General features: G+C 35.2%; 1 protein-coding gene across 1 annotated transcript; it reads left to right on the forward strand.

The window, feature by feature from the left end:
- Positions 1-8,516: 8,516 nt before the first annotated feature.
- LOC108361324 (protein takeout-like) lies at positions 8,517-25,827 on the forward strand. The gene is made up of 4 exons (XM_017613921.1): positions 8,517-9,632; positions 24,844-25,078; positions 25,180-25,319; positions 25,394-25,827. Exons 1-4 carry the CDS (start codon positions 9,554-9,556, stop codon positions 25,696-25,698), a joined length of 759 nt encoding a protein of 252 aa, XP_017469410.1. The 5' UTR covers positions 8,517-9,553; the 3' UTR covers positions 25,699-25,827.
- The last annotated feature ends 1,402 nt before the right edge of the window (positions 25,828-27,229 follow it).

Here is a 27,229-nt window from a genome sequence, read left to right on the forward strand (position 1 = left end):
ACCTAGTACTACATATTACCATATTTCGGGCCCCGGCGAAGTCGATCAGCCTCAGTCCGTTATCGGACGTTTCGTCGTGGAGGCTGAATTTTCCGACGGTGGCGCCAAAGATCCCTTCCTTGCCCACCTTGGCATTAAAATCGCCCAGCACGATTTTGACATCGTGTCGGGGGCAGCGCTCATATGTACGTTCCAAGCGCTCATAAAAGAGATCCTTGGACGCCTCATCCTTCTCTTCCGTCGGGGCATGAGCGCAGATAAGCGAGATGTTGTAGAATCTAGCTTTGATGCGGATTGTGGCTAGACGTTCGTCCACCGGGGTGAACGCCAGTACTCGGCGACGGAGTCTCTCTCCTACCACGAATCCAACACCGAATTTGCGCTCCTTTACGTGGCAACTGTAGTAGACGTCGCAAGGCTTCACGCTTACTTTACCTTGCCCCGTCCATCGCATTTCTTGGATGGCGGTGATGTCAGCCTTTGTCTTCCCGAGGACATCAACCAGCCGGGCAGAGGCACCTTCCCCATTAAGGGTCCGGATATTCCAGGTGCATACCCTTAAATCATAGTCCTTTATACGTTTGCCGTGGTCGTCATCAGAAAAAGGGGGTCTCATCCGAGGCTGTTTTTTTCTTTTCATTGGGCGGGGTTTTAACGTGGCGGGACCCACACATTTCCATTCCACATTTGTTGAAGAATTGCTCTTTCACGTCGTTTTATTTGTCCTCGGTTCTGCACATACTTACCCATTTGTGGCAAATGCGCTCCTTAAAAATGTTCAAGCATTCCGCTTTACTTTTGCAACTGTCGCCTGACCCATTACTGAGACACTTTCGTTACCCACCGACTTTTGATAGCTTCGAGTTGCAAGAAAGCGTAGAAAAGTGGACAGTTTAAGTTGTGGTGGCAAATGAGTATTGCGGTCTTTCATATGGATGCTCACTTCACTGAAAATTTTCTTTGCTGACTCGAAAGTTTTTAACAAACCTAAAATAAAATATGTATGTTATTGGTTAATATACACATACAAATGTGCGATATGTGGGTGCAAGCCAGAGCAGACCACTTTACTTGGGTCCCATTTCGTTTCCACCTAACACTACAACTGTTTGGAATGCTAGAAATGCACGCCTACTTACTCGGCGTCTAGCAATTCCAATACATTTGTACTGTCTCGAAGCCTCCGCCTCTGAATCCCCAATTCGTCTTCGTCCGAACGTTCACTTGCAAGAAATGCTATTGCTTGATAGATTTTTAAATATTCTATTAAAATATTGTATTTTTGACCTTTTATAAACACAAAGTAAACAAAACAATTTCGACCGATCTTTTCGGGAGAATAACGTAAGTACGTAGGGATGGACGAAAATTATCATTCGAGATAGAGACTTCCGAATTCAGACGTCTTCGTTTGGACACGAATCGTTCGTCTGGCTGTTCGTTCGAGATAGAGAATCAGGCTGTTAGTCCGATTTGAATAATCCCTGCAAAAATCGCGACTACTCCATGCATGCGTGTAAAGAGTACTCCCTAAGGACCAAGGAGTACTCCAAAATTAACCACAATTCATTTAAAAAATATGGTCCAATTAACATTGCGATGTCCTAGGGCAGGACCATATACTCCATCCCTGCATTACATCAGAGTAGCACAAAACTACTCCAACATATTAACAATGGCATTGTTGTTATATTTTTTCGTTTGTACACGCTTTTGTTCTTCACTTCTCAAATGCTTTTTCGAAATTAATAAAAACCAAGACAAAAATTAAAAATTACATGTTGCCTCTGACGGCATTCGAACCCGAACATGCTGGGAGCTAAGAACTAACAGCGAGCATCTCTACACGTTCAGCTACAGCCAGACATGCAAATGTGCTTTCAAATGCTCAACTTCAATCACGTTTCGTTAAAACACGAGCAGTGATCGGATAACAAACAATAAGCTGGCGCAGAGACACGAGTTGGTCCGCTACAGCATGACAGAGGAACACTTTTGTAAGTACTCCAATATACCACAAATAGACTACATGGTCCAACGATTTTTGCAGGGATTTTCAACGAATTGCTTTTCCGTATCAAGTTTATTAAGTGCACCGAGTTTGATTGAAATTTAAAAAACCGGTTAACGAAATAAACATATTTACCTACGTGTAAGTGGGTAGTGCCACACCCATTTTCAAAAATTTCTGTGAGTATCATTTACTGCTAAGAGGATGTTGCATACATCGATTTTGAGTGAATTAGCTTCAATAGTTACTACTTTATCGCAGTTTTCGTATTTCTGTAAATAACCGTTATTTGGGAGATGCGCGTGGTTCTTGTCCGATTGAAAAAATTGTCAACAGGTTTCTTAGTGGGGATTGGTGAAGGGATTACAGAAATATAGCATTTCACCATAAGTGGGCGGTGCCACGCTCATTTTCCAAAAATTGCATAACTGTCTTATTTTATGCCAAAATGCTACTTCGAATACCAACTTTCAACAATTTGGATCCAGCATTTGTGGAAAAATTGTAGTTTTGCATATTTCGAAAACACCATTTTCCGATTTTGCCCATTTTACCAACCGACCTTGGATAAAGGGCGACCTGCTTACCAAATTTTTTTGACATATCTTACATGGCTTAATCGATTTCTCTTTTCATTGTGAGCATTTATGTATGCATTTTTCTATATCTATCTCGATTCGTTTTGGGTGCTATAAACAACCGCTGTGTGAACAAAGTTATAAATAATACCCTTGATTTAGTGCTTCATTAGTTGGTAACACTGCCCATGTACACAAGTGCGCTCGGGTATACAAATAGTAGTTCATTGACGAAAGTGCGATCTATCCACCCTCACCCGCTCGGCCCCCTCCCCGTGCCAAGCCACTGTGGTACGTGATGCAATATTTTTCAGCATACATACCAACATATCGTTACACCAGAAGCCAAAAGCATGAATGTGCAAATTTATCAGTTTTGAGTTTTAATTGGTTTACTTAATTAACCTTTGGTTGTTCTATGTTATACCAAAACCCAGAATACCATGCGTACACGGAAACTACATATTTTACAATTTCAATTTAGAGTTAAGTTTCGTAAAAAAAAAACTTTCAAACTTGATTTCTCAAAATTTTCATTTTCACACATGCATGTTTCTGGCATACGGGCGACGATGTGCACTTAAGTATACGCATATGTATGTAGAAAGCGTGCGAGTATAACAAAAACTTTGCTTAATTACTCCAGCACACCTCTTTTGTTGCACATTTCCCAGTCGGAGACAAATCATGCGTGAAAGTGTAAAGTGATTACATCGCAGCTTAAATTTAAATTTCCGATTATTTCGTGCTTTATTGTTGTAGATTTCTGTCAAGTATAAACCGATTACCAACACGTAGTTAATTATATTTAAATTGGTTTCAGAACTGATGTGAGAACTAATGGATATGTCAAGATTGATATTCCTTATTTGAATAATGCTAAATATATATGTAGTTACATATATAAAGTGGTGGGAAAATAAATAAGTACGCGACATTTTAACAAATTTTACCTATTTTTCTTTTGTTTATTTATTAAGTAGATACTTGTTATTATTTTATAAAAGTATAGTTTTTATCTAACAAAAGCCATATAAATTCATATTTTAAACTTTGGGTTAATAAAAATTCTGTGCCTCTAAATTTTCAGCTTTTTATTCCGCTTTTATAAATTGTTTAAGTTGATAAGAAATCGCATACTGAAATGTTGAAAATTTAGATTCAAATTTGCACAAAGTTGAATTTCTCAGATTTATATGAATTTATGTGATTTTAATTAGATAATGAGCTATACTTTTAAAAACAAATAATAAAAATTAAATAAATAAAATAAAAAAGAAAAAAGGCAAAAATTGTTAAAGTGTCGTCCACCTATTTATTTTTCCATTACCGTATGTATGCACATTCTAATTTAACCCGCTATAAATAGGAAACGTTAAAACACTAAACCTTAATTGCATAACAAAAGTCCTTAAGTCCACAATACTACGGCTTCGTTTCTTTTTCTTCCAATGTAGCCTAGGATATGTTAGATTGTGGTGGTTTTCCGCATTAAGGTTCGGATGGAGAACACTTAGGCCTAAGGGAGGCACGTTGGCTCAACCCCGGCGGTAGCAAAGCAAATGTTCGAACTTGGCTAAACTCTCGTTGGGAACTCCTTTGATTAAATATCAACAATTTGACACTTGCGGCATAAACAGCACTTCCTATTGGGATCGTAGTTATCATTAAACTCAATCGAGCAAACTTTTAGATGTCAAAGAGCTCAGGTATACGTCTCTCAGCACATCGCTGCCAAAATCCTCATACATCATTTTGTCTAAAGGCTGATTTTCATTATGTCAAATTTAGTGGCATTTGTCGTCAAATAAGTGAAACACACATTGTAAATGGGATTAAAATCGGGTTATCGATCCGTTGGGATCCGGATGCTAAATCGGCTATATATCTCTTTTTTGCTAATAATATCATCGGTCAAGGTATGGATAAAGGAGATAAAGTTGTGTCAAAATATGTCGCCAAATTTTGGCGCCAAAATATGACATAGTGAGAACCAGTTAAGGCGAGACAGTGGCACACAAAGTGTTACGTCGTCTTATCCTCTCCGAGGCAGAAAAGTCAAATGGGGTTGGCAAGTTTTCTGCATGTTCATCTGAGCAATGAAAGTAAAACTCCTGTGTAGACCTCTCGTTGCTAAACAAAATATTCACCCAGCTTCTGAATGTGCGAGCCCTTTCTTCGCAAATGGTCAGATATTTCATTACTGGATACTCCCGCGTGATCTGGCATCTAGAGTAAAATAAGCTCGTTCTCTTTACCGCCATAGTTTAGTCGAGAAGTGCACTACCGAACTAGTTTGGAAGTAGTTAAAGGGCTGGCCAATACCTTCTACTACACTCTAAAAAGTGCATGTAAAACTACTGCTGTAAAGCGTTTATTCTTCAACCAGAATCTGTGCAAATATACGCACAAGATGTTCAAGATTTGATTATAAACATGAGTTGTTTAAAATATACACATGAAATGTTTAAAGTTAAAAAAATTTTTAAAGTAACAAAATATTTTTTACAAATAAAAAATTGTAAGTTCTCAAATTTACTCCATTTTAAATTCTTTTTGTGTAATTTTACTCTACGTGACAAATTTGGTATGTAAAAGTTAACAGACAGTGTTGAATTTTGCACTCATTAGGAGAGGAAACTGGTTACCTCCCTTTATATGCGTAAATTTAAACAAAAATTTTTTAGAGGAAACTTTAAACATTTTATGTGTAAACTGTGAAATTGAGAACAATAAATGTTTAGAACTCAAAAAACAAATTTGAAAATTGTTCTACGCCACACATATGATAAGTAAAAGTAAACAAGCAGTGTTTAATTTAATTAACACGGTGTGTAAATTTGCATTCATTAAGAGAGGAAACTAGTTACCTAACTTAATATGCGCAAATTAAAACACAAATTTTTTAAAGTGTACTTTTAATTTTTTCCCACCGCGTAGTCATATTCCACCACAAAAATGATGAATGACCCTACTACCATCGATGTTGACTCAAGATCATGATCCTGTGTTCTAAAGCAAATGAGTAGACTAACATAATTTTTAAATTTTCGCAACTATGTTAAAGTTTTGGGGCCTTTTATTTAATGTAAGACTTCCATTCGAGTTTACTGACTACTAGTCAGTGACTAGTATTACTCCTAAAGAGTAATTTCGGAATGATCTCAATGGTAGCTCCTTCAATTGGAGAGGGAACAAGGCCGACCAACTCTCTCCTTCTAGATTTGGTTGCGTTGGCGAGCAGGTCATTCTCAGTTCACCAAGTATCACACCAGGTGACCTTTTGCGCTTTCCTACAATCAACTAAGAGGGAATAGCCTATGATTAGACATTATCTACATTATCTATTACTTTCTATGAGCTTTGAAAATATTTAGCTGAGAAGGTCTAATATGGCAATGCATTCATTTTAAGGGTTAAGCTAAGAGACTTACCAAAACGAATCGTAACTGAGTACCATTTTTCCTTATATATGAATGTTTCTACACGCGCCAGCAGGTACTTACTGGATTATATGTAAACACTTTAAAGTTTAACTTTTGCGGCGCACTGTGGTTCCAAATGCAATTCTGGTGGGAAATTAATTTAATAATCTACTCGTTCAAAAAGTCATTAAATACTTTGCTGTATGGCCGCTTTTAGCAGAAGCTGGAGGCCAATAACTAAGCTTTACACTTCACGTAATTTTATACATCAAAAACCTACAAAAAAAAGGCACGCATAGGTATGACTTCGCACTAGGGCGGTCCAAAAATTCATGGGAAAAAGTAAAGTCGGAATTTTAATGCTGCCACCCCCTAGTATTTTTCAACGCCAAAAAAATATATACATACACCTATTTTTTTTTTATATATTGTAATCAAAAAATATTTACGGGGAAAACAACTGTTTCTCTTCAGAAGATTCCCAATAATAATACCCAAATAATTATTTAACCATTTTTAATAGTAACTGTATATTATAGGTCCGCCAAAACCCACAGAAGATGCAATGGGGGACCAATACAAAATCTTTAGTATTAAAAAATTGTTAAATAAACAATTGGTTATTAATATTGGAAGTCTCCTGAAGAGAACCAGAGTTTTCCGATCGAAAAATATTGATTTTCAAGAATTCTCTACCATTTGGACGAAAAGTTGTTTTTCCCCCATATAAAATACATGGAAAACTTTGAGCGCTTTGAGCACTCCCTAAATATTTTTTGATTTCAAAATAAAAAATAGGGGTATACTTTTTTCAGTATAGAACAATCCTAGGGGGTGGCGGCATTAAAATTCCGACTTTGGCTTTTTTATGTTCCACTCTACTTCGCACCAGTTTCTCTCGATTAAGTACATATCTTGAAAGGATCCAGCCAAGTTTCATCAGCACATTTGCATTTTATTATAGTTTTGCTCTTTCTATTTCGTCTAACTTTTTCTACATACACCCTTGACGCGTTGATGTTGCTAGGATATCTAGCGATTAAACAGTTTTGCGCTTCTCTGTATGTATACTTAACACCATCCTTTATTAAGACATCTAAAAAGTAAACTCGTAGGGGTATCTTAATACCTGGATTCCAGCGCAATCTATGCTTTGGCTCCATTTTTAGCAGAATCAGTTCTCATAATACCCGTTAATTCAGGTCGTAGGATAAAGATGGATTATCTAAATATCTCGACTCCAGCGCCATCTGCCGGAAACTCATTTGTATGCATTTTCCATAGATCTTCACACCAAATTTCAAAGTGATATGAATTATGATTTCAAAGTTATAGCTGATTAAAAATTTCACACCTATGGGATATGCAAAGCGCATTTTTGTATACCCTATGTCAGTGCTCGTCAAACTTTTGAGTGTGACGGACCGGCTGCAGTTTTTCTATTACGTCGGGGACCGGTACCTTTTTTTATTGATTATTTTTCGTTTACGATCATCTCACATATGTATTAAAATTTGTTTAAATGAATTTCTTTATTAGCCGGGTGTCTATATATGACCTATTACCATTTAATGATAGCAGATATTAGCGATTTTTTATGAATGTTTAACAAATTTAAGTTGTTTTTATTATACAAGTTGTATATAGCCTCATTAAACAGTAATATAAAACATCAAAAAATCGTTGTCCATTTCGCGACGCCCTTTGCGGACCGGCGACTTATGGCTTACGGACCGGCACCGGTCCGCGGACCACCACTTTGGCGAGCACTGCCCTATGTTATGTCCGAGGTTACTGTCTTGTCACCAGTCAAAGCCCCATGAAAATTCATTCAGTATATCCGGAGATTACTAAGTTCAAACAGACAAACGGACAAACAAACAAAAATTCTAAAAATAGTACACACGTTTTTTTATTAATATTTTTTGCCTTTAGATTTTTATTCAACTTGAAATTCAAAATTGGACAAGGCTTTAAGGTTTGAAAAGAAGTTTTTGAATACTTCAAAGACCGACCCCACAACTGATCTGATTCATTTACTTGTGTCATCAGACCCGAAGATCACCAGCCGATAAGTCAAAACAACAAAGCCAACAGAAATGCACCCAGATGCTCTGGCGTTAATTAAAATCAACGAAGAAGCGATTTGTGCAGCAAGGAAGATAAAGACGATATTGATGATAGCTCATCAGAACCAGAGCTGTAGAAAATTTAATTAATTTTTAAATCAATTTTTGTTACCATTCATTTTTATGGCTTTTGGACCTTGTTTATTTTTAAACCCCCTTCAAAAACTGGAGGAATGTTATCAGTTCATGTGAATATTTTTTTTATGTACATATGTTATGCCATAACAGTTATGGGATAACTTCGGACCACGTTAACGGGTTGTGATTATCCTTTTTTTATCGGTGCCTCTTTTGAGATCCCATACTAATTTGTTTATTTTCGATCATTGTGTCATGAAGAAATTAACGGTTCTCCAAAATTTGTTAATAACATTGAAGTCTGTTGTTTTTTTTTTTGCTTCAAAATGAACTCTCGTTTTTTTTGTGGGATGTACGTAGAAAAATGAATTAAAGTGACCGCCTTTTTTTTTCTTCTTACTTCTACTAGGCTTGAAACAGTGCTTCCTCAAGAGGAATTTTTTAGTAATTATCGTTTTTAGGGCGAAAAAATATTTTATTTCTTATTCAATCATCTCTAATTCTATTATCGCTAATTCTAACTTTAATAATGGGAACACTAGAAATCTGATAAAGGGATTGGAATCAGCACCATCGAAAACCCCTTAATACCTAAGTAATTTGGTTTCGTTCGGCATATTATTACGGGAGATAAGATTTATTTCCGGCTAGATTGGCGTTTGGAACCACTGTGCGGCGTTGCGCAAGTGCGAAAGGTCAGTTGTTTATGGCTTTAATTGGCAACTCTCTTTATATATGAAAATTTATACAAATGCGGTGCATGTAAGCACTTGTCACCTTAGAAAGTGTTAGAAGAAAATTAGTTGGAGAAATATTATAATTCGTTTATTAATTTTCCAAGATAAAAAAATATTAAATTTATTGCAATTAATCAACAGCGTTGGCAGGTGGCCGGTGACAAGGCATTAAGTGTGTTAGGGAAAACATTACCCCCGCATTCCAATAACGTACAGACATGGGAATGTATATATTTACATATGTAAATACAATTTTCTCTGTAGCCCGTGAGTATGTATGACTCGGCGCTGCATACCACACTGCAGTTTAGCACCACCCAAGTAGACAGTTGACGTTTGTTGTTGTTTTTGGACCGGCCCACTCTGCAATCGATAAATAAATTCTTTTTTTTTATAATTAATTGCCACGATTAGCATCAAATGGTATTTCAATGATTACGCGACAATTATAGCCAAGGCAGCGTCTGAGAGATTCACTGTCAGTATAAAAGTTACTCCAACGCAAATTAAAACTATATTTATTTATCTTTAGTCGAATCGGAGGCTGCGTGTGCAAACAGTCTTTTTGTTATTTTGTTTTTTGTTTATCGAAAGGATGTATTCGTCTAAGTTAAATTTTGTGTTGCAAAGTATTTTCGTTATTTTTTTGATATCCTGTGCCACAGCCAAGCTTTGTAAGTTCGTGATTAAGGGTCAAAAGAAATTGTTTAATATAAAAAAAAACTGCTAACTGTGTTGTGTTCGCAAGGGCTTAGCTAATTCTGCAATGTATAGCATATGCGCATTTTTTTTTAAATTTATACATTGGTTGACTTTAATGCAAAAAGTGAATCCCGTAAAAATATTTATCTAAGTACTAACAAAATTTAATCAGTTAAAAATTAACAAAAAGTAATTCAAGCAAACAACTGCTGAATTAATCATTCCCAATTTAAAGGGCTTGTCGACTGTCAACTTGAACTCGAAGAAATAAAAGCGGACCAATGGTTTCCTTAAGTCGGCACTAAAAGCTACCAAACTACCAAAAGCTTTCTAAGCGATTAATAAAAAATTTAACTGCTCAAAAATACGGTAAAAAAATTGAATTAAAAATAGTATGGATCATCCTTTGAGCTTTAGAAGTTGAGAAGTGATTCGAGGAAACTTTTAAACCGGACCCTCCAAACCAATACTGAGATGGACTGGGAACACTACCACCCAAAAGGGAGTGCAAGAACGTAATTCGTTTTTCGAAAAGGTCAGCGTTCAAAGGATACTTCAGGGTATTGATACCTTAAGTAAACAGCTAGGCTGGTAAAAGTCCTTAAAAATACCAAACACTAAGCTGGGTTCACTCAGGAGCCCTGATTGCTCCTTCACGGAGACTAAATGAGACCATTTCAGCTGCTTTGGAGGCACATTTCCTCGGCAATCAGTTAGTGGATACATAGGGGAATAGACAGGGAGAATGTGGGACTAAGAGAACCAATGTTTAAAGATACAAATCGTCGTTTAAAGAGCAAAACCGCGTATCAGCAAAATGCAAAACCGCGTATATGAAGTTGTAGAAATTACTTTCTAGAGCATAAAAACGCTAATATTTCAAAACGGTTGTCTTTTTTATAAAGCAATCGCATTTCTGGCTAATATATTTCAGGACGAATGGATAAGGATTGAGCCAAGAGCTTGTGTGAGCAATCCCAATTTTTGGCAGCCAATGTCAGTTACGCGGTTTTGCAGAATGACGATACGCGGTTTTGTACTTTAAACGACCAAATGGTCTTTTGCCAGAACTGTGGCGAGTGAAGATACCATAAGATAAGCTATTGAATCTTTCGGCTGCTTTAAATCGCCCGGTCCGGATGGTATCCTACTTATTATACTCAAAGAAGGTGGTGAGCTTTTGGTGGCGATCTTGAAAAATAGTTTGCTGTGTCGCTTAGACGATACTATTTATTTATATGTCGCCCTTATCCCTTAAGTTGGAACCGACGACTATACCAGCCCTAAAAATCTCAGGCCCAATAGAATGATGACCGTCTTGCTTGCAAAATGTGGTTGTCAGAACTAGCAATGGCATCACTAAGAAAAAATTCGCCTTGGACATTTTTGTAGACATTGAGGGTACTTTTCGGAATGCCACCTTCGATAGCATGTGCGACTAGGCTCTAAGGCATGGAGTTAATTCTGTGGTGGTAAATTGGATTCATTCAAAGCTCGCGCAGTGTATAATTAGGATTCAGGCATAAGGCGGTCACTATGTGACGTGCGGAATTCATGGGGGCTGTCTTCAGGGCCGTGTGCATTCTCCCTTGTTCTGGTGCTTGGTAATTGATTCACTCCTAGCCAAACTTTGCGGCTGTAATATCTACGACCAGGCCAATGCAGATGATGTGGTTTACCTAATCACAGGCCAATCTCTGTCATTTGTTTGCAGCAAAGCGGAAATAACACTGAATATAATTGAAATTTGGTGTAGTGAGATTGAGCTGTACGCTAACCCAACAAGAACAAGAAGAAGAAGATGCGATTAAATAAGTAATTATAGTCTATAATTTATAGAGATGTCGTCCGCAATAAAGAATTTAGGTGTAATCCTACACACAGAAAAAAGGCAGCTAAAAATATTTAAATGGGTCTGTTTAGGCGTGACTGCTAACATCGGGCGCTTAAATGCAATTTATGAAATTCTCAACTGCCATGTAATTGCACTTTCTTAAGTTTTAATTAGATGACACTTGAAAGTATGCTTGGCCTCGTCTGATGCATCCTCGGACACTGCTTCCGGAGCATTTTGAGGACTCTGCATGGCTTACAAGCATGCAGAGGGGGTAAACGAACTTTACCATTGGCCATAGTACCTACCCACCTTTGTTGAACCAATAAAGACTCTCAAACAAGAACGTGGAAAATCTTCCTGCCAAACTTCAAGGAACGATCACAGTGTGTTTTGCCTAGAATATATAAGGCTTCTCTGGATGCTCTGCTAAACCTTCCATAACTTAATATTTTTATCCAGGAGTAGACCCTTAAGACACCTGTAGTCTTAAAATAAATGGGTCCTGGTATTATACAGTCGGCAGTGAGGCGAAAATTTGCTGGAGGCAGAGATTTGGACTTGAATGTCTTTTTAATACCACAGGAGAGTACGCCACCTTTGCTGTCAAGATACTTCATTCCTTGCCGAGTTCCCCGAGAATGAGAGCTGGCTGAACCCCAAAACCGAGCCCAGACTTTAAAATTGTACAATATTTACTGGGTGTCTAGTCACTGGCGGCAGAGAGGGCTCGGTCGTGCGCAGAGCACGGATGCACTCATTGGCTGGAAAAGCCCGTTGTGATACCACTGGCAAAAACCATTTGTTTCTTTCCCTTCCTTACTTCTTGAACCAGTTCGTTTTATATAGCACATACAATTGCGAATGTTCACCGAGTTCACGTCGGCTAAACAATCTAAAAAGTATCTGCTTAAGAAGGTGTGTCCCATATTAGCTAGGGCTGGACAGTGGTAGAGATAATTTTCGATGATCTCCACCCTTACCTCGTCTCTGCAGCTACAGCAAAAATGTGTCCGGTCATTACCCCGTCTACTAATCTGAGAGAAGAGCGGTCCAGCCCAGTGGGAGCCGTGCACCGCTTTACAAAAATTATTGGCTAAATTGTCCTGCTAGTATCGCAGCAAACCTCGTATTTATCTCATCTGTGAGTTCAGCCGTTAATCTGTGTTTGCATGAGGCCAGAAGTATGCCGAATCTTGAGCAGAATTGTCTTCGTATATTTCCGTCCCCTCCTTACCATCTCGTCGAATACGCGTTCAACATGAATGTCTCTACGTCCGGGGATCCATACAACAGTCAAGGAGCATTTTGATGCCAGTAGGTTGAGAATCCTTCTGCACTCTATGGCTACTTTTGACGTTATTCCCCTAGATTTTAGAGATTTACTTTTAGCCTGCAACCAGATTCAAACATTTGCTATTGCTAATTTTGATCGCCAAAAATCTCTAGTTACTATTNATTCAAACATTTGCTATTGCTAATTTTGATCGCCAAAAATCTCTAGTTACATTTCCGATGCTATTGTCAAAATTCCACTGTTGACTGTCAAAAAATCAAAAATTTATCCTCCTGGGATTTTTACGGAGAAATTGCTGTCCAAATAGAATAGATGCGGGGTATAATCTATTAGTCGTAGGTTATCCGGTAGAGTTTCAAGGACCTTTCCGTGTCCGAATCTGAGGTCTCTCCACAGCTGGATCGCATTTAACCAGGCTGCACTACAGCCGGCCCTAAACTTGTGTTATTTCCGACAAAAATAAACAAAATTAAAAGAAATCCTTTGAGTCCAAGATACCACAGTTCGCAAACTATTTGCTCTTCACGTTATTGAAAGAAATTTTACAGTGTATCAAATTTAATATTAGAAACCTAAGCTTTATGGCATCAAATTGTCAATTGCATATTAAGGAATAGTTATGTGTTCTATTAGTACAGATAAAAATTCAAATATAGAAAAAAGAAAGATGCGGCGAACCGAAAAAAACGGAAATTTTAAAGATGAGAGTGCATAAAGGACAGCGTCGATAAAGAAATCTGAAAACAGCATTGATTGGATAACTGTCTCTTGGTGGTGCAAATGGTAAATGTTATCCGATTTTACTGAAATTCGGTTGGTAGCTTAGTTTTAATCAGAAAAATTTGTATCTGAAATATGGTCCAAATCGGCCGCCTGCCACGCTCACCACTTATACAAAACTCAATATAAAAGCCTGATAATATCTAACATATGTATTTCTTATTATACATAAGTATCTTCCCTAACATAGTCAGCGTGAAAGGTCGCCAATATGCTAGTATTTATATCATTTTTATATTCGTTATTCGTAAAAAAAAAATTGCAGACAAATCTAAGTAAAAACGGATGACGATTACTACTTTTTACCCCAGATAATACTTATAGCGACCAGTCACTGTGTAATGTTCAGTCTATGGAATATGAACAAGAGGGACGCAAGCGGACGCAGCTGAAGTTTGTGTACAGAGCTGCCTCGTTTCCGTCAATGTCCCTATGTCGCTGGACCCATATTAAGATATTTCGTATTGATCAGAAATATAGGCCAGATCTCTCCTACAGTCATCCACTATTGAGATCTAACAGAGGTGGAAGAGGGTACGTAAATGGCCGCTTGGCTATCCGAGAAGATATTCACATGCGTCCCCGCGAATACATTCTCTTTGATGTACCTTACTACCTCCTACAATTAGTAAACGTTTCGGGTTGGAAAACACTTTCATAGTCTGGTAGACGAAAGGATAGGTTAGGTTAGATAAAACCAACTCTGCATTCCATCTTTGACCCATTCGTAAAGACGGTTAAGCAATGCAAGAACTCGACCTTCCCTTGATTCTAGTCACTGCGCCTTGCGAGTTACGTACGGGGTTTGTGAACCGAGGTCTTGGACAGTATGCAGCGCTTTGATTTCAGAGAGGGGGAGAGGTAGTGCGTCTAGGATGGAGCCGTGCCCGAACGGTCTTTCCTTCCAGAAACTCAGGGCACGCAGTCTGATGGCGCTGTTAGCAGCTGAGTTTTAGATAAAGATATCTATGCATAATAGGTCAAAAAGGCCGTTCAAAACATCCTTCGGACAGGATCTCATCGTACCTGTTACGCCAGCGGCTGCTGACCTTTGAATTCCGCTAAGCCTTTTAACTGCGTAAATTTACGGTTAGCCACTAGACCAGCGCCCTGTAAAAGATTAAAGGTCGGACAATAGCTGTGGACATCCAGCGCATAATTCTTGGTTTCAAATCCCATCTGTTGCCCAAAATTCTCTTGGCCACATTGAGAGACACCGTGGCCTTCCTTGCACGCTCTCGAATGTTTGGTTGTCAGTTAAGTTTGTGATCCAAAATAACTCCAAGGAATTTCACCTTGTTTGACAGATCCAGTTCCGTTTCTCTGAGCCTTGATTTAGTAAAATTATGTGATTTTGTTTTATTTGTGAAAAGCATAAGGTCAGTTTTCTCAGATTTTACACTAAGAGAACAGTTTATAGTCTTTAGAGCCCTTTGCATAATTTCAAACTGACCTGATACCAGTATCGCTACATCATCGGCGTAAGCCACCGCCTTGATTCTCTGAGAGTCTAGCCTTACCAGTAGTTTGTTCAATACTATGAGGCATAGTAACGGTGGTAGTCAGGGAACGGATTTAATGAAAATTGCCTTTTTCTGCTAAAGAGATAGAGTACATTCGACTGATTTAGCTTTCCCAGATTCCATATATACACGTTTGATGTTGCCTCTTTTTGCCTTTTCTAACTTTCAATTGTAAAGGGCAAGGAAAAATCTCTTATTCCTTATAATATGAATGTTTTAAGCGTTCCATATTTAAATTGGGCGCCACTTGTATCAACTCACGTCAGCGCATATTTATTACCTTCATTCAAGGCTTTTCTTCACGAAAATCGAATAAAATTGCTACCAGAAAACTTTAAAATGCAACTCAGTGTTACTACAACTATAGCGATCAAAGTTTTGTGAGTTAAAAACTAGAAAAGGGAAAATAGTCAAATATTTAAAGTACAAATTTATCACATAATGAAATTATTTAGTTCATGATTTGTCTCTTTTTACTTGTAAAATAAACATTTCTAAAATAAATGTATATTTTGACTATTTTGGCTTTTTTTGCGATTTCTAGTGCCTTTTCCTGTCTACTTTTCTATTTTATTTTGCCTTTTCCTGCCTATTTCGTTATTTTATTTTGCCTTTTTTATAGGTTTTTAGGCCCTAAGAATCCGTTCCCTGTTGATAGCACTCCTCCCTGTGGGGTGCCGTTCACTGCATATACAGCCCTGCTTTAGTAACAATACATAAGTACTTTTGAATCTGTAATTGGTAAAGCAATAAATACTAAACACCTTTGTATTCATCATTTAGTTAAGCCAAAGCCTCTAAGTTCTTTTGTACGCGGTGCTTCGTAAGGAGAATCTAACTAATACTTTTATACTTAGTGTTTAGTGTTGTGAAAAAAGTAAGTGCGCCTGGGCCACACTGTAGAAGTGAAACTTACGTTACTTATCTATCTATACATACAGACATCTTCTTTTGCTTAAGGTTATATTTTTTTGCTTTTTTTCTATCAATTCTTCCTACCTACCTCTACCATCCTACCTCTACCACTGTTCGTTTTAATAACATTCATGTTATTCTGTTTTTCCATTATCTTCATTTTTATCTTCATACGCTATTGATATAACGTCCATCAAAATATCGATAACAAAATCGATGACAAATTCGATACAAATTTTAATAGCAACACCGATAACACCATTAGTAGCTAAATCGATTAGAAATCGATAAATATCGATAACAAAATCGATAACAAAATAGATAAGTATCGATAACAAAAATTTAAATCGATAAATATCGATAACAAAATCGATAAATATCGATAACAAAATCGATGACAAATTCGATACAAATTTTAATAGCAACACCGATAACACCATTAGTAGCTAAATCGATTAGAAATCGATAAATATCGATAACAAAATCGATAACAAAATAGATAAGTATCGATAACAAAAATTTAAATCGATAAATATCGATAACAAAATCGATAAATATCGATAATAAAATCGATAAATATCGATAACAAAATCGATAAATCTCGATAATAAATCTGATAAATATCGATAACAAAATCGATAAATATCGATAACAAAATCGATTTATATCGATACCAAAATCGATAAATATCGATAACCAAATCGAAACCAAAATCGATAAATATCGCTAACAAAGTCGATAAATATCGATAACAAAATCGATAGCAAAATCGATAAATATCGATTACAAAATCGATAACAAAATAGATAAATATCGATAACAAAATCGATAAACATCGGTAACAAAGGCGATAAAAATATCGATTATTTAATCGATAAGTCTCGAGAATCTCTAAAATCCCAAAATAGTTCCCAGATTGAGTCTCTGTGTCTCTCTCTATATCCTTTCCTCTTTAATTACCTTTATTTTAATCTTTCTTCCCCTATCTTCATCTTCACTTTTATCGCTATCGTTATCCTCATCTTTGTTTTTACTTTTATGTTTATCATTTTCTTCATCAACATATTCCTATTCACCTTTGCCTTATATATATAAGTAAAGTGTTTATATTTACCTTGGTCTTCCTTTTCACCTTTATCTTTACACATCTTTGTTTTTGTTTTTATTTTTACCTTTATAATTTTCTTTATCTATGTACGTACTCACCTTTACTTTCATTCTTGTATTGTTAGTTCTAAGTGTTATCCTCTAACCTTTTATTAGCAAGTTTTTGTTAAATAAATACCATATGCATACACACAAGAAGTACCTGTGTCAGGCCCAACCATTTCCATTGCACCATTTCCGTTGCATCATGTCCGTTGCATACACACAAGAAGTACTTGTTTCAGCCCAACCATTTCCGTTGCTCCATTTCCGTTGCACCATTTCCGTTGCATTATTTCCGTTGCACCATTTCCGTGTGCAATTTCCGCTGAATTTGCCAATTTACTCCCACCCAACCAACCGCCGCTAAAGAAGTTTCACTTCAATAAGTAAACATGTACTATCATACTCGGTATTAAGTAACAACCAAAATACTTAAGTAAATAATGGGCCGTATGAATAAAAAATTAGCAATTGCTTTTTCTTAAAATTTCTAACACTTTACTCGATTCATTCAAACAAAATTGAAGTAAAAGGTATGCAATTTTAAAAAAAGCAATTGCTTTGTTTTTATTAATTCGGCCCAATACTACAACATAAATACCAAAATACTTTTGTACTTAGTATTTAGTATTAGTAAATACAATTTTCCCATCGCTAGTCTCTTATTATTATTGTGGCGTAATAATAACAAAATACAATATACTTTAGAATAAGCTTACCTAAAAATATATCGTATATTGTACAAAGTTTATAACAATCACACTATCAAGTCTAAAAAGGGGCATAATTAGATTTAGAAGTTGTTGCCGTTTCCATTTTACTTAGAAAAAGACAATTACGAACAATTACCAACCGTTTTTTAAATCAAAATATCCATACATACAAACATACATCGTATACAACCAATAATTTCGGTTTCAACAAAAAATCGCCTCGTGTAAACAGAGTTAGTATCTTTTTCACTTTCTCACTTTAAAAATTTCCGCTCGCAAAAGATTGTCAGTCCCTGAGCTAAGCAATATGAACTTACGTAGTCACCTTTTCTTGCATATTTTTAGGAGTGAAGTAGTAAAATTGTTCCCAGCTCATATAGGTTCTATGTACATACGAATTTCACATATTCATATATTATAAACAAACAAAAGCTTAAAAGCAAATGAATTTGCCATATATGTACCTATGTAGGTAAGTACATGTGTTCACTTAAAAACCAAAATGACAACAAATTCAAATGAACAGTAAAGCCGTAATGTCAACTTGGCACCACGTAAACCATTTTCGATAATTTTTTATCGGAGTGGTGGCACCTTAAGGTTGGTCCCTTACAATTTTCGTTTAGTTTCGATCATTGCGTCATGAAGAAATTAACGGTACTCTTAAATTTGTATATGAGATTCCGAGCCCTACTTATGACCATCTGAATAGTTACGCGCGGCTTGGCTCTGGTTTTTTTTACATGTTAGTTACCGCATCTCGCATATGGGTTTCTCACGTTGCCCGAGGTTCCGGAACGAGGACGCAAGTGTCGGGATTGATTACAGCCATGCAACTTTAACTGCATACCCAGAACATCGGATGTATTCCATTTCACCCCGACCTTATTGCTAGGGTAATCAGTTACTAGTTATTGTCATCCAAAAGTTATGTGGAAAAAGCAGCAAATTCAGCATTCCCTTCCAAAAAAGTCCAATTCACTGTATACATATACAGTCGTCAACTAAATCTATTACTACATATATAACAAGTAAAAAGTTCGGGCGGAACCGAACATTGAATAAATATAGTTTTTTTCACCTTACCGAAAACTACCGCTACAGGGGTGGTTTTACCACTGTTTCAAACATCTTCGATCCCATCGCCCATTTCCCGAAATTCCATAATAATCCTACTTCTTTTCGAGGGATTTTTGTTAGTATCAATTTTAAGTAAATTTCGAAATATTGAAGCATCTCTGAAATTTACCGTTATGTGAAAAGTGGGCGTAATTTTAGACCGATTTCAATAATTTTTAACGTTTTGATTTATACAAATTGATCAAACGATTACCGAGATACACATATGTGATCATAAGTGGGCGGTGCCACGCCCATTTTCAAAAATTTTATCATAACCGTATTTTTGCTAAAGAATTATTGCAAACATCACTTTTGAATAAACTAGCTTTATAGTAATTACTGATTTTTCGAAGATTTCGTATTTCTCTAAATTACCGTTATATGGGATGTGGGCATGGTTATTGTCCAATGTATTTTCAGCCATTTGGTATGTCGTACCAAGGTCAACAATTGTGCCAAGTTTGGGAGAAATTGGTGGAGCGGTTACCAAGATATGCACATGTATTCATAAGTGGGCGTGGCTACGCCCATTTTTCTAAAATTTATAATATTAAAAATTATTGTAAATATGAATTTTGAGGGAATAATCTTCAGTAGTTATTAAAATATGGCAGTTTTCGTATTTCTGAAAACTACCGTTATATGGAAGGTAGGCGTGGCATTGTCCGATTTTGCCCATTTTTATTATTACACACGATAATATTTCAATTACCCCAAAGAACCTATGTAGGGATTTGCCGATTTAGACAATTCTCAAGTAAAAGTAAACAACGCCTTAGAAATTTTAGATGAACTGAAATTTGCTAATACTTTCACACAAATGGCAGTTTTTTAACAATTTCGCTATTAATTCTTTTTATAAATCATATATTTTGCAATTTAAGACAATAAAACCACATTTCTGTTGAAAAATTTATTATTGAGAAAATGTACTATTTCACAGTTTATTTTATCCTCCCATTCGGCATTACTTTTACTTGAGGAACTTCATCGCTGCTGGAAATGCGGAATCTTGTATTATATCATTCTCGTAACCATATAGTGTTTAGTGTTGAACAATTTTTGCTCTTGAAATTAAGAAAATTATGTCGAGCGCAAAAATAAAAAAAATAAAACTACTCAAAAACGCGAATAGGTGGTAGATTTCAGACCTTGTGTGGTAGATGCTCCAAAAAGCGGCAGATCTATCACAATGTGGTAGAAGTCCTCCGATCACTGATCGAAACGTAAGACGTATTCTACGTCAAAATAGGAGAGCGATATTAGGTGTATTCGTGTATTCTTCCAGCAGAAAACTCTCAGCAGCAAAATTCTAATGAATTTTTATCTGTTCTCTCTCAAAGAGAGAAATGTTAGCAAAAGTACGCGAACGCAAAACTGGCAAATACTTGCAGGGTTTTAGTACAGCTGATCGAAATTTTGTTTACATACAAAAGCATAAAACAGAAAACATGACAAGAATATAAATTAAAAGTTTTCCTAAAGCAATTTGCTAATCAAACATGAGTAAATGAGTATTTGCTTTCTTCCGATGCATTTGCAGTTGTATTAAGTTACTTCAAACTTAAAAATCATAATAATAAATCTAAATCTAAATCTAAAATAAATTTCCATATTTTCATAAATTGATAACAGGTGACTTTGATCAGCTGTTTATCTTGCTGCTGGCAAAAATTTTTCCAGCAGAAACCGGCAGTTTTTCATCAGAATGAAATATCAATTTGGTCTCTCAATTTCCCCTAATTTGCTGGATTTTTATGTACGCGAACTGAAAAATCGGATAGTTTTTGATAACTATTAAAACCTATTTTGAGCAGTTTTAACTTTTTTTTTGGGTAGGCTGTCACATTGCTCGAAACGTTTAAAAATTTTGACAAAATCTTTCTCTGTATAAAGTTTCAAATGCAGAATTATATGGTTTTTAATAAGCATACTCGTATAATATTTAAGGTAGTATATCTTTATAAAAGAAATGTTGAAAATTAATAATAGAAGAAAAATAGTTATTTTGTTGATGACTGTAAGTAAGTAAATAGTAGAGTTGTTAAAAATGCATTAAGTTTTTAATGCATTAATGTTAAATTAAGGCAACTATGTTAATGTAAAAATTAATGCATTTTGAAAATTTAATGATTAATAACATTTTAATGCATTCTTGAACAATAATGTTAATGCAATTCTTTTTTTATTAAATTATCCAAAACTAATGCTAATGGAAAATTTTAATGCATTAAAATAAATAATCGTTTTACCCCTTTGCATTAATAGAAACCATTAAGTTTGTTCTCGGGATATTTTATATACATATCTAATATTGTAATTCGTTGCGTGTTAGAAGGGAACCACGCAATTAATAACATACTTATACATACTTAAATACAAAGCAGTTTAATTGATAATTGGTCGTATGCCTAAAAACTAAGCAAATGCTTTTTCTTCAAATTTTAGACTCTTTACTCGATTTGTTCAAATAAATTTAAGTGAAAGGCNTTAATTGATAATTGGTCGTATGCCTAAAAACTAAGCAAATGCTTTTTCTTAAAATTTTAGACTCTTTACTCGATTTGTTCAAATAAATTTAAGTGAAAGGTATGCAATTTTAAGAAAAAGCAATTGCTTAGTTTTTATGCATAAATACGTCCCAATGTTTCTTCTACGTAGATACATGGTGAGGTCTTCAATCTGAGTAGTGGTTGTTTAATCGCATATAATTGCACTGGACCACAAATTAAATTAAATATTAATATATATAAATATTAATTATTGCATTAACATTAATTTGCAAACATTAATGTTACTGCAAAAAAAATATTCACTAGCATTATTTGTCCCAGAATAAATGCATTAAAATTTTATTAAGCATTACATTTTCAAAATTAATGCATCAAAATTTTTTATTAGCATTAAACTCCCTAAACATAATGCATTATTTTTTTACATTAACATTAAAATGCTGTGCATTTTTCACAACTCTGGTAAATAGTATACCAAACCGCCAACCATATTTTGTTAATTTAGAAGATAGACTAATCGCGTTTTCTCTTCAACCGAATAATATTGCCTTTTCATTGTCCTCTACGCACAAATACTAAGGAAAGGGCATTGAGAAGGCAATATCTTTTAGAGAAAAGAAAACGCCTTAAAATTTATTCACCCTAGTAAAAAGCAATTGAAGAATGTGTAAAAAACAATCAATTTAACGCTAATGAGAATTTATCCATGCAATTACATACTTTGTGTAAGGTATGTAAATTATCAATCAAAATTGATACTTTAATTGATTCAAAACTTGGAGCCGAACCAAACCACCCGTGAATGAATGAAATTTAAATTGAAAATTCATTTTTACAGTGCTCGATAACAGGCCAGCATTTTAATTGGATTGGATAGAAAATAGCTGTCATTTAATTTCATTCCATTCGAAACCAGTAATTATTTGATCACGGATGCTGACATACGGCAGAATTCATTGGCCGGCAGGTCTACATATTCTACTATATTGCCTTCTCATTGACCAGTGGTCAGTTATAATTCCATTCTAGACGAATGTGTGAGCCGAAACTTTTCTTGTCGAACTTTTACCAGATTTATCTACAAATCCATCCTCTCTAACGATGATCAGTGATCCGAGAAGAGGGAGGCTATTAGAAGAGTTTCATATGTAGACGCTGAAGGCCTTTGCCCCGCCCATAAGCGCATAAGAAGGGTGTTCACTACTCTATAACAGGTAATCAAATTACGCCATACTTCCTTCGGAATAATAATTTCATTTTGGCCAGACATTTTTCGTCATATCTTCAGCATTTACAGTGGGATCTTAGAGTATGATATATCGATGTTCTTGTCCCTAGGTGAAGATATTTTTGTACCACAGTTCATTGATCTCAAGTACCCCGCTGTAGTGCGTACCCACCAAATCTCTTACCATCTTAACATACTAGTAAATTAAAGTTCTGAAAAATCATTACACTTTTGTGAAAAAAGCATTTGGAAGAACTAGTAGTCTAAAAATGTTATTTTATTGTCGAATGCAGGTGTCACCAAAAATGTGTTGAAATTGCCTTGTAAAATTACTTTAGAATCAGGGATGCACGCCTTGTCGCATATGTATCTTACGATATGAGACCCACCCTCATCTAGGAATTAATCATTCTCAGATTTGCGAGAATACGAACAAAGTCCACCAGAGCTGGATTTATTCGGTTTGTCTTTTAACAATATGTAAAACTCAAGTAAGTTTTTAAAAATTAAATGAAATTAAAAAAATTTACATATTTCTTTTTAAAAATTGAAGAGACTATAAAATAAATAAAATTTAAAAAACATTTTTTTTTACAAAATTTTAAAAGTAAAGAAAACCCTAAAAGAAAAATAAATAATAAAATAAACGATAAAACAAATTAAATTTTAAAAAATAAATAAAGTTTTAAAATTTAAATGTAATTGAAAAGATTTAAAGAAATGGAATCTCAAAATGAAAAGAATATTAAATAAAAAAAATATATTAAAAGAAAATATGTTTCTAGAAATTTAATGAAACTAAAAATATATATTTTTTCTTTTTAATTAAAGCAATAAATTATAAAAGTTAAAAGAAAATTAAATACATAAATATGTTTTAAAAAAATTAAAAAAAAAATCGCAACCATTGCGAATGTTTTAGCAGTGTGAGTAATATGATAAACATATATCTTTATTTAGAACAAGCTCTAGTGCTTTCTGTCAAAAGAGCTTTAAACCATGAAAGTTGGCAAGGAAGCTTTTTTTTGTCTTACTTTACTGTCTTTCAATTTTTTCCTTCAAGACATGCTTGATAGATAACTGTTAAGTCATGTTAGATACTCAGTTGGCAACCAGATATTGGATCTATTCAAAAGATCTATATATGTGCATATGTACATTCTGTCTGCCAAAAGGATATCCAAAGAGTGTGACCTGTATAAAAGAGCCTACTGCTCCCCAGTACTTACGGCGCTGTGAGTTTACCCTTTCAGTTGCTCGAAGAAGTCTCAAAGAAAACCAACTGAGTCTGCAAAGTGTTTCTGGCCCAACAAGGTTGAGTCCTTCATTAGATCGTCAGTGACATCGATCACGCAGTGGTCTGCTACGCTAAACTTTATTGCAATGTTTTCGCGCTGCTAAGTGTTGAAGCTATAAAGATGATTTTGATTTTTCCAAGGTTACTTCTGATACCTCGATTTAAAAAAGTTGTTGGTCATCTGCCATTTGCATTAGAAATTCTAATGCCGGGTTCGTAAAGTCGGCACCTGTTCTGTCCTCTATCCTTGGCCAATCTATGTATTTATGTACATATTTGGGATCAAAGTGAGGAAATGCGTTTGACCAGCACGTCCAGTCTAAAATTTGGATCTGGAATTTCCTGCAAGAGCAGATTTTTTTAGCATAGAGTCAGAAAACCCGTGTCATTCCTATCCTAGCATTTTAACCAAAAACCTGTATGTTAGTTGTTATTATGAAGACTACCGCCAGGTTTTTGCATTTGCAAGCCCTCTCTCCAAGTTGCTGCTGTTTGAACAAGATTGTGGAGTGAAATCCATTCGAAAGTCGACTTTAGGACCTTGGTTAAACAAACCTTTGCACTATAAAAAAACGTTATTTTACAGTTTTTTTGTTTAGTTTTTGGACACCAGATAATCGAACGGCCAATTATCCGATATACATAGCTACTCTACTGACCTATAGGTTCACAATCCTAGTCTGACCAAAGAGTCTTCCACAGTCGCACATGGCTCCCTTCGGCTTCAAGCCTGACGGAAAACAAGCATTTTTCAAATCCCGTATTAAAGCTGATTCTAACACAAAACTAATTCCCTTACACATTTCTTACAGCTAGCGATCTTAAGCGATGCGTAGCCGGTGATAGCAAGTGTATTATAAAAAATATAAATACTGTGTTCGGCGAAAAAAATCAAGGAGACGAAAGTTTCGGTCTGAGCCAAACGGAACCATTCAAAATGGAAGACATTATTATTAAACAGGATCCGGCGAATCCGGTGGCAATTTATTTAGCATTAAAGAATCCCGTAGTATATGGCACTAAAAACATTAGAGCGAGGAAGGTTAAGTGAGTATGAAATTTGTACTTGTTGAAAAAATAATAACTACTTAAATTTTAATCAAAATATATGTGCATACCTACTTACATATGTATTTTTTATGCTGCAGGGGATTCGGCAAAACCCCAGATGGTCGCCATGAATTGCTTTTGCACGCGCCCTACATCTCAATGATATCCGATTATGAAATTGATGGCAAAGTGCTGATTTTGCCCATAAAAGGTCAAGGCAAGAGTAATATCACGTTGGGTAAGTTCACTTACAAAATTTATTGCTCATGGGTGTACGACTTTTCTTTCTATTTGTTTCTACCAATTTTTCAGTTGAACCACTAATGAAAATGATTATAGATGCCACCTCGCGCATCGAAGATGGTAAAACTTATTTGAATATAAAAGATTTACGCGTTGAATGTAAGCCGAAACGATTGGCAATGCATTTCGAAAATCTTTTCAATGGCGATAAGGCGTTGGGGGAAAATCTAAACAGCTTTCTAAATGAAAATTGGAAAGAAATTTATAATGAAATGAAGAGACCTTGGTATGATGCAATTGGCAAGCAAATGAAAGAGGGTGCAACGAAAATATTCAACACCACACCCTACGATGAAATCTTTGAAATCTTGTAAAGTTTACTACGCAAATTATTGTTATGTATTATTTATATGCATGTAGTCATAAATTGTTTCACTTTGATAATAATGATGAGCCAGTGATTGATCTTTATACTAAGGCAATTAGAATTTTTATTGCTAACTATATATAATTGAACTTTTATTAAAAAATCGGTATGTATGTATAAACGTTTTCACGGAGAACGACTCGTATCTTGAGTAGCCCTGTTGGAAAATTGTTTGTTACAGATATCCCGTAAGCACAAAATATTTTGTCTATAATATTTCAATATTAGAAGTATTCACACTCTACTTAGTAGGGGATTTAGGAAGGGCCTAGTACAACATGAAACTATATTTCTGACAGTTCCCAATCCGTCAATTTTTTTAGCCGTTATTTCCGTACTTCATGCTCTTATCTATTAACAGCTTTATTATTTTTCATGCGATTCTAAAAATCAAACATATTTTAAAAAGAGGATTTAGAGCATTTATAAATGAACGAAATAAGTTGTTCCTTTCAAGAATGCGTCTGTTATGAAGTCATAATAACGGCCAAAAATATTCGATTTGTTGAGTTAGCTATTTTTCGTAGCCATAACTAAAATTTTGATTTAGCTTTATTTTTTTGCTTGTTTAGCCTCCACTTGTTTAGTTTCCTCCACTTGTTTAGTTTCCACTAAAGAATTCTGCATTAAATTTACATGCACGTTTTTACTGAAAGTTGGATTCAAATACCATAAAAAATAAATGAGGTATTTTTTTTCTTTTTTAAATACAATTTAAAAATTACAATAAAAAATCGTTGTAAAAACCTAATAAATAAACCATTGCTCCTGTTTTAGCGCCGCGAGCAAAATTGTAACTTATTCCTTTCACGGAGGATGAATTAATTTATTAAATGATTTTGAAGAAAAAATTTCCATGATTTGAACAATCGTTTTCTTAATTATTTTACAACAAATTTCACGAAAGCCAGTAAATAATTTTAATTTTTGAATATTATATGAAAAATTACAGAAAAAAAATAAATCATTTTCCATTTAAATTGCTCGTGAAAGCGACTATCTTGTTTATTTTCAAATTATATTTTACATTATAGTTACATAGCCAGTGAAAAAGAAATAATAATCAAAGGAATAACACTAACAAATATTATAGCGGTTCAGTTAGTTTAATGAAGCAAGAAGGGCACCAACTTTCGGATATATGGACTAAAAGGCAATTTTCCTCTGTTGTCTTTCTAGCCTTGCCTAATTCAAGCAAAAAATCTAGATCTGACAGAATATTTTGAAGTTGGGTACTTGTCGCAGCTATGAAAGAATTTGTAAAAAGATAGAATGTTGAGAGAACTTTTTAACGCGATAATTAACGGTAAGCACGACAATTACATGCAAAATCCAAAGCTTTCTTTTTAGTGCTTGAGCACAAAAAAACTGATTTAGGCGAAATTTGTTATAGAGTTGCGCAACATGTTTTTTTTTTTGTGAAAGGAGGAAGCATTGAAAGCCTAACCCCAGAGCCAACAGTGTGAGACTTTAGCCCA

Source organism: Rhagoletis zephyria, unplaced genomic scaffold, assembly GCF_001687245.7.
Source record: "Rhagoletis zephyria isolate East Lansing unplaced genomic scaffold, Rhagoletis_zephyria_1.1 Rzeph_scaffold_00734, whole genome shotgun sequence".
NCBI lineage: Eukaryota > Metazoa > Arthropoda > Insecta > Diptera > Tephritidae > Rhagoletis > Rhagoletis zephyria.